This window comes from Humulus lupulus, chromosome 3 (assembly GCF_963169125.1).
Source record: "Humulus lupulus chromosome 3, drHumLupu1.1, whole genome shotgun sequence".
Taxonomy (NCBI): domain Eukaryota; kingdom Viridiplantae; phylum Streptophyta; class Magnoliopsida; order Rosales; family Cannabaceae; genus Humulus; species Humulus lupulus.
In genome coordinates this window covers 4,884,952-4,899,987 of record NC_084795.1, presented here as the reverse complement: position 1 = coordinate 4,899,987, position 15,036 = coordinate 4,884,952, and the positions used below count along the sequence as shown (strand labels likewise).

The window sequence follows — 15,036 nt, the reverse complement described above, 5'->3', positions numbered from 1 at the left end:
AATTTTTTAAAAAATTAAATTCCTATCATTATTTTTGGACTACTAAACCTTGTGAACTTTTAAGTGTTTCTTTGTTTTTATTGTTTCATTTTCTCTTATTATATTACCTATAATTAAAGAAACGTCTTTCTTTTTTTTAATAATTAAATGCCTACGTTACATGGAGTTTTTTACTCTTTTCATCATGTATGGTAATTAATCTGTAATAATTTAATTTTGGTGGATTTTTTTTATTCCTGAATTATTATCATTACCATAAGTTTGACACATGTGACAAACAAAAAATAGTAATGTAACTAAGACATAAAAAAAAATGAAATAACAATTTTTAAGAGATATTTGATACCATTTAAGTTTATTTATATTTAAAAAAGAATAATATTCTGAATTTCTAATAAATTTTTAGTCAAATAAAAAAACTTTATTTGCCAAGTGTATTCATTATATAACTGACCAAACCAAATTTGCATTTCTTCGAATGGAAATTTATTGTGGGAAAAGCTACGTTACATGGAGATTTTATACTCTTTTTAAAAAAATAAATAAATAAATAAATGCCTATAATTGATTTAAAAATAAAACAAATACAAGAGATAAGAGGGAACTTACAAGACATAAATAAGACCCACATTTTAGCAGACTATTATTTCTTCAAGTATGTTCCTGTCACGTTAGCCAATGGTTAATTTAACTATTATATGAAGATATAGAGAGAAATAAATCAATGATAAAAAAAAAAATCATATATTGCTTAAAAGCACAGCAATAAAATATATATAATGATAATAATTCATGAGTGGTTGGAGATGCAAAATTTTAAAAATAAATAACAAATCTTGATTTAAATAAGTAAATATACAACAAACTAATGAATGAAAATCTAAGACATTAAAAAAAAATATATATATATAGTAGAAAAATGAATAAAAAAACAGGAGAAAACAACTCATTTGGTATTACAAATGAAAGAAAGAAAGAAAAACTCATTTAGTTACCCATAAAACGGAGATGATAAAGATGGTTATAAAAATAAAAAATAAATAAAAAACAAAAACAAAAACAAAAACAAAAAACAATTAGGGTTCATAGCTCCAACCTAGACAAGCTAGTTAATTTACACTTGTTGGAGTAAGGTCTTGAAGCCAAAAAATCACATAGTGAAATAAACAATGAAAACAAATTGAAGAGTGAAGGATAAGGAAAATGGGGAAAACTAAAATAAAAGAATGATGAACACTAATAGAGTTTAGTTTGGAGGTTTGGAGGAAAGCCGACTTACTTAGTGTTACATATGAAAATAATTGAAAAACGATAACACAGAGTTAACAAAGAAGACCATAAAATATTAGAGGTGTTTTGAAAGAAAAATGAAATGAAGAGGTGGTATGATACGTTGAGGGAAACTAGCATATTTATACTAATGTCCTCATAAATAACGGTTACAGACGAAAAGAATTGAAAAGTGATAAGACGGAGATAACAAAGAACATTATATAATTAGAGATGTGTGAACGGGGAAAGGAAAAAGCGGTAGGTAAGATATTTTGAGTGAATAGCACATTTACATTAATGCCCTTATAAATTACGGTTACAGTCGAAGAGAATTGAAAAGTGATTAGGGAGAGATAACAACGAACGTTACTAGTTATAAAAGCGTGAAAAGAAGAAAGAAAGAAGTGGCGGGTTAGATATGTTAGGGGAAAATAACACATTTATACTAATGTCCTTATAGATAACGGTTACAGACTAAGAGAATCAAAAAGTGATAAAACAGAGATAACAAAGAACATCATAAAATTATAGACGTGTGAAAGGGAGAAAAGGGGTAGGTAAGATATTTTGAGGAAACAACATATTTACACTAATGTCTTCATAAATTACTAGAGAATTGAAAAATGATAAGGTGGAGATATCAATGAACGCCATTAATTATAGATGCATGAAAAGAAGGAAGGAAGTAACGACAGGTAGGATATGTTGAGGGAAATTAGCACATTTATACTAATGTCCTCATAAATAACGGTTACAGACAAAGAGAACTGAAAAATGATAAGGTAGAGATAACCAAGGGTTTGTTAGACATTGTTTTCTGTTTTTTGTCTTCAAAGTTGTGTTCTCAGAAATGAGAACAGAATATAGTTTTTGTAGTTTTAAAAAAACAACAGGTGTTTGGTTAATGTTTTCTAAAAATAATTTTTTAGTTTGATTATTTTTAAAGAAATCTTAAATAAAAAATTAATAAATATATTTTAAAAAAACAAAAAACTTTTAAAAGTTTGTAATAAATATTGAGATAAAGTAATGTGAAAAAAAAAGTGATGAAAAATAAGGAGAGAGAAAATAAGGATGCAAGAAAACAAAATGAGAGAGAAAATTACCAGATAGAAAAAATGAGGATATAGAAAGTGATGAGAGAGAAAATAATGAGATAATAAGCGATGAGAAAGAAAATAAGGAGATCAAAAGTGATGAGAGAGAAAGTGATGTGAGAGAAAGTGAGGAGAGATAAATTAATGAGAGAAAGTGATGTGAGATAATAATTAAAAATATTATGTGAGAAAAAAAATTGACAAATTTTTTTTGTGAACAACTAAATACTATTTTTTATTGTTCTCAAAATTTTATGTTTTTTATAACTTTGTTTTTAAAAATTGTTTTTTAAAAACAATGTCAAACACCCCAACTTTTTTTTTTCAGAAAACAGTTTTTAAGTTTTAAAAACAAAAAAACAGTTTTTTAGTTAAGGAGTCAAATATCCTCAAAGTGGTGAGAAAGAAAGTGAAGAGTAAGAGAAGTGAGAGGAGATAAAGTGATGAGAGAGAAAATAAGAATATAGTAAATGATGAGAGAGAAAATGATGATATAGTAAATGCTGAGAGAGAAAATGAGGATATAGTAAGTGATGAGAAGGAAAATAATGACATAATAAGTTATGCAAGAAAAAATAAGAAAATAAAAAGTGAAAAGATAGAAAGTGACAAGAGAGAAAATAGCGAGAGAGAGTGATGAGGGAAGGTATGGAGAGAAAAAATGACAAGAGAGAAAAGTAATGTGAGAGAAAGTGAGGAGAGGGAAACTAATGAGAGGAAAGTAATGTAAGAATAAATTATGTGAGATAATAATAATTGAAAAATGATGCAAGAAAAAAAAAGATTGACAAAAAAATTTGAGAACAACATATTACAATTTTTTGTTATTATCAAAATCTTCAATTTTTGTAATTTTATTTTTAAAATTGTTTTCTGAAAACAATGATAGACACCTTAAAAAAATAATTTTAACTTTAAAAAAAAAAATAGTTTAGAGTCAAACACCCTCAAAGACTCACATAAAACTAGAGATGTGTGAAATGGAAAAAGAAATGGGTGGTAGGATATGTTAATTAGTAATATATACTATGTATTTTTTTTTTTTTTTAAAGTGTGTAGTCTTGCATTTATAACAATGTCTTTGTAACTTACATAAGGGTACATTATCTTTTTGCTTTTTTCCTTTCAAATTTTTATTATAGAGATATAAATTTTTGTTTTGTTTTGTTTTTTTGTCTCAGTTTTGAGTAACAATACAGTGTACAAAAATGAATTAGTGGTTATTTTTTATGACATTATTAAAACTTTATTGTTTAGCTTTTCAGGGGCATTTTTTTCTCATGTTAGTCGCAATTTTAATGTTGTAGCTCATAGACTGGCTAAGCATGCCCTCAAGATAGACGATGAGCTTTATTGGTTGGAAGAGACCTTTCCTCCTCCTATAGGTAATGATGTTTTTTTACAATCTTAATCTAATATGGTAAATTTTGACAAAAAAAAATTGAAACTATTTCCAAATATAGTTGCTTTACTTCTTTAATAAACATATACATATTTGCACAAATATATATACCAATACAATAATATTGTACATATTTTATTAAAATTAACAATATTAATTATTCATTTATTAAATTAATGATATTAGGAACACAAAATTTACACTAATCTTTTCTAGATAATAAGTGTGTAGATAACGGAAATTATTGGTTTTAACGGTTTTTTATTTTTTTATTGTTGAATTTAACGGAATATTCTTATATTTAACTAAATGTTTTTATATTTAATAGTAATTTGTAAACATTTAAACTTAAATAAAATAAAATAAATAATTAAAAAAATTAAAATATGATATTTTTAAGATATTTTATAATGATAATTATTTTAAAATAATAAATAATTAAACAAATTAAAAAATGATATTTTACAATAATAATTATTTTAAAATAATAAAACTTAAATTTAAAATCCACCTATAATATTTAATATTATATTAAACACATAATATATAATCTCTTGTTATCATTCCGAAATTCAAAAATTAGAAAAAACATAAACTTAAACAAAATAAATAAATTATTTAATTAAAATATGATATTTATTTAAAATTTATATGAAATTAATATAAATTTAATAAAAATAATTAATAAATTCTATAAATAAAACTAATTAAACCTTCTTGTTTATATACAGTACTAAAGGCACCACAATTTGTGGAGTGTCTTAACATGACACATGTGTCGCATAGCAGCTTTTTAATACAATTAACCCACAAAAGATTTATTCTTGCAAAACTTATATGTACAAATATCTCGTATTAATTACCCAAAAAATTATATTGAAAATTTGTATACTTTGTTTCCCACTTTTAAAAATATGAATAGTTAAAAATTAATTAATTCTCTTTTAAATAGAAATATGTTAATTGGGACATGATTGCATTTGCATACTAATTAATTTCAACTTTATTCATTGTTAAAAAGTAAGTATGTGTAATGTTATTATTAGGTGAATTTGTAATCTAGAGTAAGGTTGGAATATATATAAGGTTTTATACTTTTTTAACCTTGTGTTTTGTCTCATTATTTGTTTGGACCATATGTTTTAATAAATTATTTTTTGGACCTTGTATTTTCTAAAATAGTTCAAATAGACCCCTAAACCTGATTTTGATCAAAGTTTTTTGAATTAAAATAACAAATAATTCATCAAACTAACACCTCAGAACAAAAATACAGTCATTCTGTCTAAGACTGTGTTGTTATATTCAATTTTTTGTTTATCAAAATTAGGTTTAGGGGCTTATTTGAACCATTTTACAAAACATAGGGTCCAAAAAATAATTTGTCAAAATACAGGATCCAAACAGATAATGAAGCAAAACACATAGTCTAAAAAAGTATAAACCCTATATACAAATATGTGTAATGTTATATATATTGTCTCTATAATTATTTGGTGGGATTTCTAATCCCCTAGGGATATTTTTGTCTCTGTGTTGGTGGTGATATTCTTGTCAATTCTTATTGTGAAGAGGTTCGATACTTTTTTTTTCTTTTTTCTTCAAGGTTGTACCAAGGATGTGTTGCTAACATTACATGTTGTTTACCGATATTTTCAGAAAATATATTAATAAAAGTTAAGAGAGATTAATGATAAAGGGTTTAGAAGATATAAACAAGATTTTTACGTAGTTGGGGCGTTAATGAGCCTTAGTCCACGAGACAATTGTATTAGAGCTTAGAAAGTCTATAACAGTGGAGTTTTCTCTTTGTTTTAGCATAGTAACAGTATACACACCAAAAAGAGATCTCTTTCCCAGTGCTCTGTTACATGTATTTATAGGTTCACAGGAGCACTGGGTTTGGGCGGGGCTGACCCGGGCCCAATGAAGGTATAAATATTACTGACTTCTCTATCAGAAGCCTAATACAAATGATAAAAACATAAAAGACAAACATTCACTAGAGCCCATCGGGGCAGCCCAAAGCCTATTTATCACCCGACAAATTGCGGCTTTTGGTCCGGGCATTTCGAGTTACGAGGCAGATTCAGGGAACAAGATCAGCTAGAGTAGTGGCGGCACAGGTCTGAACCAGCGGCGTACAATCCCGAGGTAGTCTTTTCCGTAGAAATGTGGGGACAACTCCCACGCTTCATAGGGCGGAGTCAGGATCACGGATGCTTTATTCTGTCAACCCTAAGGGCTCGACCCGGGTTCGTTTACCTCTGTCCCTCTTCATTTACCGCAAGTCCGAATCATCCAGCAGGAGCCCGGATCGTTTACCAGGCTTCGAGACCGTTTGCATACATCCCGATTGTAACCCCAAACAGGTGTACCTCTCCCGGATGAAGGTCCCGGATCATTCTTTTTGTACACCTTCCGAGCCTGGGCCCACACTTGGGCTGTCGAAGTCAATCATACTTCTTGCCAAACGGACCTGGGTCGGGCCCAACCTCAATCGCCCAGCTAGTGGGCCTAGATCGCGGTTCCGGGCCCAAGACAGGAAATGGGGATAACACATGTCAAAATCAAATTTAAGAAGTTGTGCAATCACCAAAAATATTTCCTTGAATTATATTGGGTGGTCCAAGATTTATTTTATAAATAAAATTAGAGATTAAAAACATGTTTTGTATCATAATGTATATATCAATTATTGTAACATGTAATAAATTTAAAAGAATATATTAAAAAGGAAATTATTGGCATGAAATTCCTCACGACTGCCTTGTATATTTTGTGATAAACTTTATTTTATTTATTTTTTAAATAAAAGGATATGTATTCTTTAGATAAACCAAGTGTACTAAAATTGTATATTCCTTAAAAATATAATAATTAATTAAGTTTTCCTTCTCATAGAAAAACGCACCATTGGTTTTATTTATTAAGTAAAACTCTATGTATCATCATCTGTTTGCTTGAAAAGTAGTCTATTGGATTTTTTTTTTTTTTAAAGTAAGTTGGTGTATTATAAAGGCTATTTAGGTTTTTTACCCCTGAACTATTACATGTGTATTATTGTGTCCCTAATTTTTTTTTGCCGTTAAAAAAATTCCCGGTCTATTCACAATTATGTAAATTAGGACTTCTGTCCAATTCCGTTCATTTTTTGTAACGGAAGGATGATGTGGCCTGTTTTTTACATAATTTGGGATGACACGTGAGACTCTAAAGTATACAAAAAGAATTAAATAATTAATTAACAATCCCTCTCTACATATAAATTTATATATATTTATTTATTTATTTTTACTCTTATAACAAAGTTTACATGATTAGTTAACATTACACATACCAAAAACAAAGTTTTCAATCTTGAACATCATCCTCCTATTACAAAAAATAAACGGAATTGGACGGAAGTCTTAATTTACATGACTGTGAATAGATCGGGGGATTTTTTAACGGCAAAAAAAAATCGGGGGCACGATAATGCACATGTAATAGTTCGGGTAAAAAACCTAAATAGCCTATTATAAATTATTCTTGATCAATTAGTTCTTAATTAATGTTTTTCTTTCTAAGTTGAAGTTGGGCACAGCCTGATAAATTTAAAGAATTTCTCGAACAATCACAAATGATTTTCTCTTACATTTTAAAATAACTGAAACAAATTCCAACAAATCAGAATCAAGTTTTTTAACGATATAATACACAATATCATCATCTTCATTTACAATCATATAAGAGCACATTTATACGTGCACATATATAATAATATAAATATTATATATCATATATATTTATATATATAAACACATGCAAAAGAAGAAAATGTCAACTCAACCAGTCTGCATATTAATATAATGTTATATTATTATCGTCCCAAGAAGATGTCAATGTATAACTCGAAACTGAATCTGAATGCTTAAGTGGCAGGATTATTATTTTCCTGGAAAACTAGCCAAACAAACATGTTGTCTTCTAATGGAAAAAGGTCTTCTCATCAAGGTCAAAATGCAAATGGGTCACTGGATTCCGGCCAAGCTCGTCTCAGTGAGCTTGGCTACAAGCAAGAACTCAACCGTGATCTCTCGTAATTTTTTTTCTTTGTACAAAACTGGGTTTGAACTGAAATGGATCGATCTTCTTGGAGTTTTCTTCTAAACTGGTTTGGTTTGGTTTGTTGTGTCTGTCATTTTTGCAGGGTCCTTTCCAATTTTGCATTTTCGTTCTCTATCATATCAGTGCTCACTGGTGTGACCACTCTATACAACAATGGATTAAGGTTTGGTGGTCCAGTGTCTCTTATTTATGGTTGGTTTATAGCTTGTTCTTTCTCCATGTTGGTTGCTTTGTCCATGGCTGAGATTTGTTCTTCTTACCCTACTTCTGGGGGTCTCTACTATTGGAGTGCCAAGCTTGCTGGCCCAAAATGGTCACCATTTGCTTCATGGATAACTGGCTGGTATGTAATAATATATTCTTTTTCTAACTTTTAACTTGAGAAAATGTCTTTCTTCAATTTTTTCTAATTGACTGTTTATACTCTGGCTTGGAACTTTTAGAGTTCTCATTTGGGGTCTCTGAGACTGTAATAGCACATACTTTAATCTTAGTAATAGACCTTATATATATAATTTAGTTAAATCAATTAGTTTAGTTAAGTTCTTGAGAGTAATTTTGAGCTTAGTACTGGACTTTATATGTCTAAATTAGTTGAAACAGTTAGTTTAGTTAAGTATAGGACTGTAATGCCTGTACAGTACAAAGTCACCATTATTAATTAAGTATAGCACATACTTTAAGCTTAGTAATAGACCTTATATATATAATTTAGTTTAATCAGTTAGTTTAGTTAAGTTCTTAAGAGTAATTTTGAGCTTAGTACTGGACTTTATATGTCTAAATTAGTTGAAACAGTTAGTTTACTTAAGTATAAGACTGTATCTTACTTTTCTTGATTCTTCTTTGTGTCATGTATATATTGGTGTCACTTGTATTCTGTACTCATTCAATTCAATACAATTTCATTTTCTTTCATAATATGGTATAAGAGAATTAAACTATTCTAGCTTCATTTTTCTCCTATTTAGGCATGTCTTTGACTAAATGAGATGTTCTCCATTGGAAACTTGATTAGAACAAATTTTAAGGAGCTGGGGTCTGGTCTATCCTATATAGGGTCAAAAAGACTGATTTTTAACACAAAACAACTTTGCCAAATCCAACTCTGATAAAGTACATTGTTTTTACTGATTGCAGGTTCAACATTGCTGGCCAGGTACTTCTGATTTCTAAGCACTGTAGAATCAAACTCTTCAACATTGTGTAATCATTAAGTAATAACACAACATGTATTTTACATATTTTCAGTGGGCAGTCACAACAAGTGTGGATTTTTCACTTGCACAGCTCATTCAAGTGATCATTCTCCTCAGCACTGGTGGAAAAACTGGTGGTGGATATGAGGCCTCAAAGTACTCAGTCATTGCTTTCCATGGAGGAATTTTGCTTCTTCATGCTATCATAAACAGTCTTCCAATATCTTGGTTATCTTTCTTTGGACAGTTGGCTGCTGCATGGAATATTTTTGGTATGATCAAGAGTTTTCCCTCTCCTGCCTGTGCCATACATTTTCCAATTTCTCACTGAAAATTAATGAAATTTTCACTTACTTATTAGGAGTGTTTGTTCTTATGATCCTCATTCCTTCTGTTGCCACTGAGAGAGCTAGTGTTAAATATGTCTTCACTCACTTCAACACTGATAATGGGCAAGGAATCGGCAACTCGGTTTACATTTTCATTCTTGGGCTTTTGATGAGTCAGTATACATTAACTGGTTATGATGCTTCTGCTCACATGGTATGAAAAGTTGATACTTGTCTCATAGATATAACAACCTCTTACTAGGCATGTAAATGGGGCAGGTCTGCCCCGCCCCTCCCTGCTCAGCAAACACTTTGTCCCACCCCGCCCCATCCCGATTAGTTTTTTGGAGTGGGATGAGTCGCCCCGCCCCGACTTAATCGGGGCGGGTCTGCCCCACCCCATTTGTCCCATTTAATTTTTTTTTTTAAGAAATATTAAAATATAATTTTAGAATTTTCCCTAAGCCTAAATATTTTTTTTTATTATTGTAATCTTTATTTTTTACACTTCGTATCAACTACACTCTCAAATATTATATTTTGTTTTCTTTATTTTAAAATTTACAAAAATAAATATGAATTATATAAAACATATTTTTTCAATATTTACAATTCTTTCTAGTCTATTTAGAATTAATGATATTCTAAACCACATATAAAATGTTAATTTTACGTATTATGCATATATATAAGTAGCATCAGAGAATTGGGTTAGAATATAAAAAAAAAAAATTCAGAGCAGGGCAGCCCGCCTCGAATTCTGCCCCATTTTTAACGGGGCAAAGACGCCCCCGACCCCGCCTCACCGCCCCATTTTGCCTTGCCTACTTCTTACCAAGATGCATATGACATTTTTGCCTAATTGACTTGTGTAGTGACCCCATTTTTTGTTCTCTGTAGCAGAAGAGTCAGACTAATTCTTGTTGTTGTTCTTATTATAGACAGAAGAAACCAAGAATGCTGATAAGAATGGACCAAGAGGAATAATTAGTGCTGTTGGGATTTCTATCATTGTTGGATTGTGTTACATACTTGGCATCACTTTTGCTGTAACCAATATCACATCCCTTTTGGATGAAAATAATGATTCTGGTGGTTATGCCATTGCTGAAATATTTTACCAAGCATTTAAGAGTAGATATGGTAGTGGTGCTGGGGGTATTGTTTGCTTGGGAGTGGTTGCTGTTGCAATTTTCTTCTGTGGCATGAGCTCAATCACTAGCAACTCAAGGTATAAGAAACATTATATTCTTTTATTTAACACACACATTTATATATATATATATATATTTATATCAATTAATTCGAAGATTAATCTAAAAACTTATAACAATAGTTGTCTTTAGATATGATCCATATTGCATATTATTTCTACTTCAGAAATCTCTAAAGGAAGGATTTAGAAGAACATTTTTTATAATAAACAATGATATTTTATTACTTCGTAATTCTCTGCCTTACATAAAGAGAGATGATGGCCTTATATAGCCATCTGCTCCAACATACAAACTTAATCCACCCTAGTCAAAACTAACCATAATTAGGACAGGATAAGGACAAGATTCCCTGACCAAAACAAAAGCTAAAAGACATAATTTTTATTGAGTCACTAGGGATGTTTGATTGTGTATAGTCTATATTTTCAGGATGGCTTATGCATTCTCTAGAGATGGAGCCATGCCATTTTCATCACTTTGGCATAAAGTCAACAAACAGGAAGTCCCCATAAATGCAGTTTGGCTTTCTGCTTCAATATCTTTTTGCATGGCACTTACGGTAATCATATCAACTAAAGTTTTATAAGTACAAACATGAACTCCATATAAAGCACAAACCAATTTATCACAGAAAAAGTTTGGGTTGATGAAATGTTTGTAGAGCATATACAGAGTTGGTGAGTTCTTTGAAAATTCCTGGTCTTGTAACAGTCAAAACATCAATTTGGCTCTAAAGGATTAGGATTAGGATTAGAAAGCAGAATAGCCTTTTTTTTAAGCTACAATTTCTATTAATATGTTCAATCACCTCCAAAACAGACAATGCAAACAACCTTAATATGAATAGTGATAACAATATTTAGACCATCATAGGCCACTATGCAGACCAATTTGTGCTCTTAATGTTTATCAATACAACTCATGCACCATGCCCCCAATCCATAATTGAAATGTACTAATTATTATCTTTGTTTTTGGTTGCAGTCTCTTGGAAGCATAGTGGCATTTAATGCAATGGTGTCCATAGCTACAATTGGACTGTACATTTCTTATGCTTTGCCTATCTTCTTCAGGGTAACTCTGGCTCGCAAATCCTTTGTCCCGGGACCTTTTAACTTGGGGCGATATGGAGTCCTCGTCGGTTGGATTGCGGTGACTTGGGTGGCAATCATCTCAATCTTCTTCTCATTGCCTGTGGCCTTCCCAGTTACCATGGAGACACTCAACTATACACCAGTTGCAGTTGGTGGCTTGTTCATTCTAATTGTGTCTTCTTGGTTCTTGAGAGCTAGACATTGGTTTAGAGGTCCACTTACCAACATTGATGCATGAAATTTTCATTACTTGTAATCATTTTTCTTCTGTTCCTTTAAGCATTAGTGTTCCTTTTATACTATGATTATGTAGTCAACTATTTATGAGTCCAATTAGGCTCCACACTTCTCAGAAATGTTGATTTATTCATTGATGATGTTCAAGAACTTGTGAGGGAGTCATAACCAATACCTCAAATTTCACCTTGAATCAAATGCAGTTGTTTTAGCTCTTTTCAAAGTCACTATCATCAGTATAGGAACTGATGGTAGTTAATTTATAAAAAGAACAAAGCATTCTGATAAAGCATGGATAAGGGTGAACTTACATTATCATATTTAGAGTTGGTTTCAGGTAAAAACAAGTTAAGATATTTTTAATGAGAATTGCCACTTTTACTTGAAATTTGGGTTGAGAAGGATGTTGTTCACTGGCAAGATCGATAAAGATGTAGTTTTTCTTAATTACCCTTACGGTGAAAGTTTGCTGAGCCATGGTAATAATTCAAAATGATATAGCTGTTGTACAATTAATTACATGAATATGGTTAGTCTCAATACTCCCACATTGATTACAAACTACAATAGCAGCCCATTAATGACTTATAAAACCCAAATCCTTTGACTTAACAAATCATACCTTTCTCGGCCTTTTGGCTAAGATCAAGTGTAGTATCTGTTCTTATCAGTTTAATATCTGATATGTGGGCCAATGGCTCACACGATATTAAATTTATTTTTTAAGGGGAAGAGTCCACCACAATAGCTTGCTATTGGGGCTCTTAGGTGTCGCATGTGTTGCACTACTGCATGGGCTTGGCGCACCCCTCCAACCATAGTTCAAACTTCAAAATTTAGCCATTGGATCTTCACAAATTTGAAAACAATAAATTAAATTGGCATAATACTGAGTAACTACTGTTTTTGAGTACAGTTAAAACTGCTTACTGAGTAACTACTGTTTTTGAGTGCAGTTAAAACTTATCATCTATTAAAGTAGGCATAGAATTTCACTGCATACTGAGTAACTACTGTTTTTGAGTACAGTTAAAACTTATCATCTATTAAAGTTGGCATAGAATTTCACTGCATACTGAGTAACTACCGTTTTTGAGTTCAGTTAAAACTTATCATCTATTAAAGTTGGCATAGAATTTCACTGCATACTGAGTAACTACTGTTTTTGAGTGCAGTTAAAACTTATCATCTATTAAAGTTGGCATAGAATTTCACTGCATACTGAGTAACTACTGTTTTTGAGTGCAGTTACAGCATCTGTCTATAACAGATACAACATCTACAGAACTGAACATTAGAAACCTCTGACGGTACATAACTTAGTAAGTTTATTTCAGACACTTGATTACTACTGCCACATTCTAATCCAGTATATTGATTTTGCTTCACAATTGTGTTTCAGGGTTTAACTTTAACTGCTTGTTTCCCATTTCCAACCTAAATTTGTAGCATTCCATGAGTTTCAATGTGGTTAATACTATCAAGTATGGTATTCTATGCTTGTAACTAACAAAACACTTCAGATTGAATTATAGAGTGCAGAATAGTTTACCATGTATTAGCTGCAAACCCCTATTTCTATGCTTCTTAAGTCAAGCTAGCTGTCTGCCACCTAAAATCTAAGCTTTGTGGTGGAAACTGAGTACTACCATGAAAATAAGACGAAGTATTCATGGGAGATAGACATGTCTCATTCTCTTGAAATTCACTCTACTTCAACTTTATATTTCTAGAAGTGAGTTTCAACAACTCCAACATCTCACACTCAACTTGGAGTGGATTTGAGTTGTTTTGTCTGTTATGATAAGAGAACCCCACACATATTGGAAAAGTGAGCTTCTCTGGCTATTATAGTTCATATCAAAAGTAATAAATTTAGGTCATTATATATTTCTCTTGTGCGAAAAATAAAAAAAGAAAAAAAAAATTAAAAACAATGATTTTCGACTCTTAATAAACATAACATATACTACGTTTTAGTATTTCAAAGCAAATCATAAAATCCTACAGCTGTTCAGTAGAATAAACAACATAGTCCATTAATTTCATCAGAAAAACCTCTTGAAAGACATAACACATACACATAAAATTGAGCTAAAAAGGTTTATTCTATACGACTGTACCTCAATTGAAGTACAATTACAATTCATGAGAGTCAGCCATCTGAGTCATTAGTAGTACATATCATAATACACTAGAGTTCTTGAGTAGATTAGTCTTGGGTGAATCAATGAGTCTTGTCTGATATGATCAATAGCCTGTTAATACAAAATTTGAAACTGGGTCTGAATGTTTTGCAATAAAGCCATACTCGGTTAAGCACACAATGTCATACACTCCTTTTATTTATGATATATTTGGCCATTCACATATTTCTTGAGTGTTGCTATTTGGCACATTAAGGTGACACTCTGTAGTTGGTTAGCGATATCCCATAATATTTATTAAATTCAAATGTATGAGACCGATATTAAATTACACTAATAGCAGTACGCCACCTCCTTGTGTTGTTGGACACTAATAGTACTCCTTAACAATTCTCCATATTTCTTAGGTGGTGGCATTGAAAACGCCAACTCCCTAATAACGTTTTCAAAAGTCGACGTGGCTTATTATTTTCTTAGACGTATTTTAATTATTAATTACCAATTGCCATTTCTTTTTTGTATTTGAAATCATAACATGATAGCATTGCAAAGCTCATAGTGAGAGCATTGAAGAAAGTGTAGGTGTGTGTCACTTGAGCTTTTCATAAAATAGTTATTGACAAATAGTAATTTATAAAAATTTCATTTAAAATGTTAAATGGGTATTATTAAGCCATTGTATTTCCTTTCACGTTTTCAATAAAAAAAACTATATATATTATATGTAAGTTATTATATTATTGGTAAATTCAATTTACTTTTTGGTGTAATTAAAATAATGTTTTTTCTTAAACCATGATATTAGAAGTGACAAAATTTATTGTTATAACTTATTTTCCAAATTTTAATGTCATATGATTTTTTTTATGTTTATAATCTGTTAGAGCTAATACGGAGATTATTAATTTTAATTCACTTAAAATTTGTATTAA

General features: G+C 30.5%; 1 protein-coding gene and 1 non-coding gene across 2 annotated transcripts; both read left to right on the top strand.

Annotated features, from left to right (window-relative positions):
* The first annotated feature begins 8,084 nt into the window (after positions 1 to 8,084).
* Positions 8,085 to 11,958, top strand: LOC133820903 (amino-acid permease BAT1 homolog). The gene is made up of 7 exons (XM_062253469.1): positions 8,085 to 8,224; positions 9,022 to 9,040; positions 9,133 to 9,352; positions 9,442 to 9,623; positions 10,351 to 10,640; positions 11,056 to 11,185; positions 11,611 to 11,958. The coding sequence occupies exons 1-7, from the start codon at positions 8,100 to 8,102 to the stop codon at positions 11,956 to 11,958; spliced, it is 1,314 nt and encodes a 437-aa protein (XP_062109453.1). The 5' UTR covers positions 8,085 to 8,099.
* Positions 11,959 to 12,575: 617 nt separating this feature from the next.
* LOC133827640 (U2 spliceosomal RNA) lies at positions 12,576 to 12,769 on the top strand. Its single transcript, XR_009890292.1, has one exon. It is a non-coding gene; the product is annotated as a U2 spliceosomal RNA (small nuclear RNA).
* Positions 12,770 to 15,036: the final 2,267 nt, after the last annotated feature.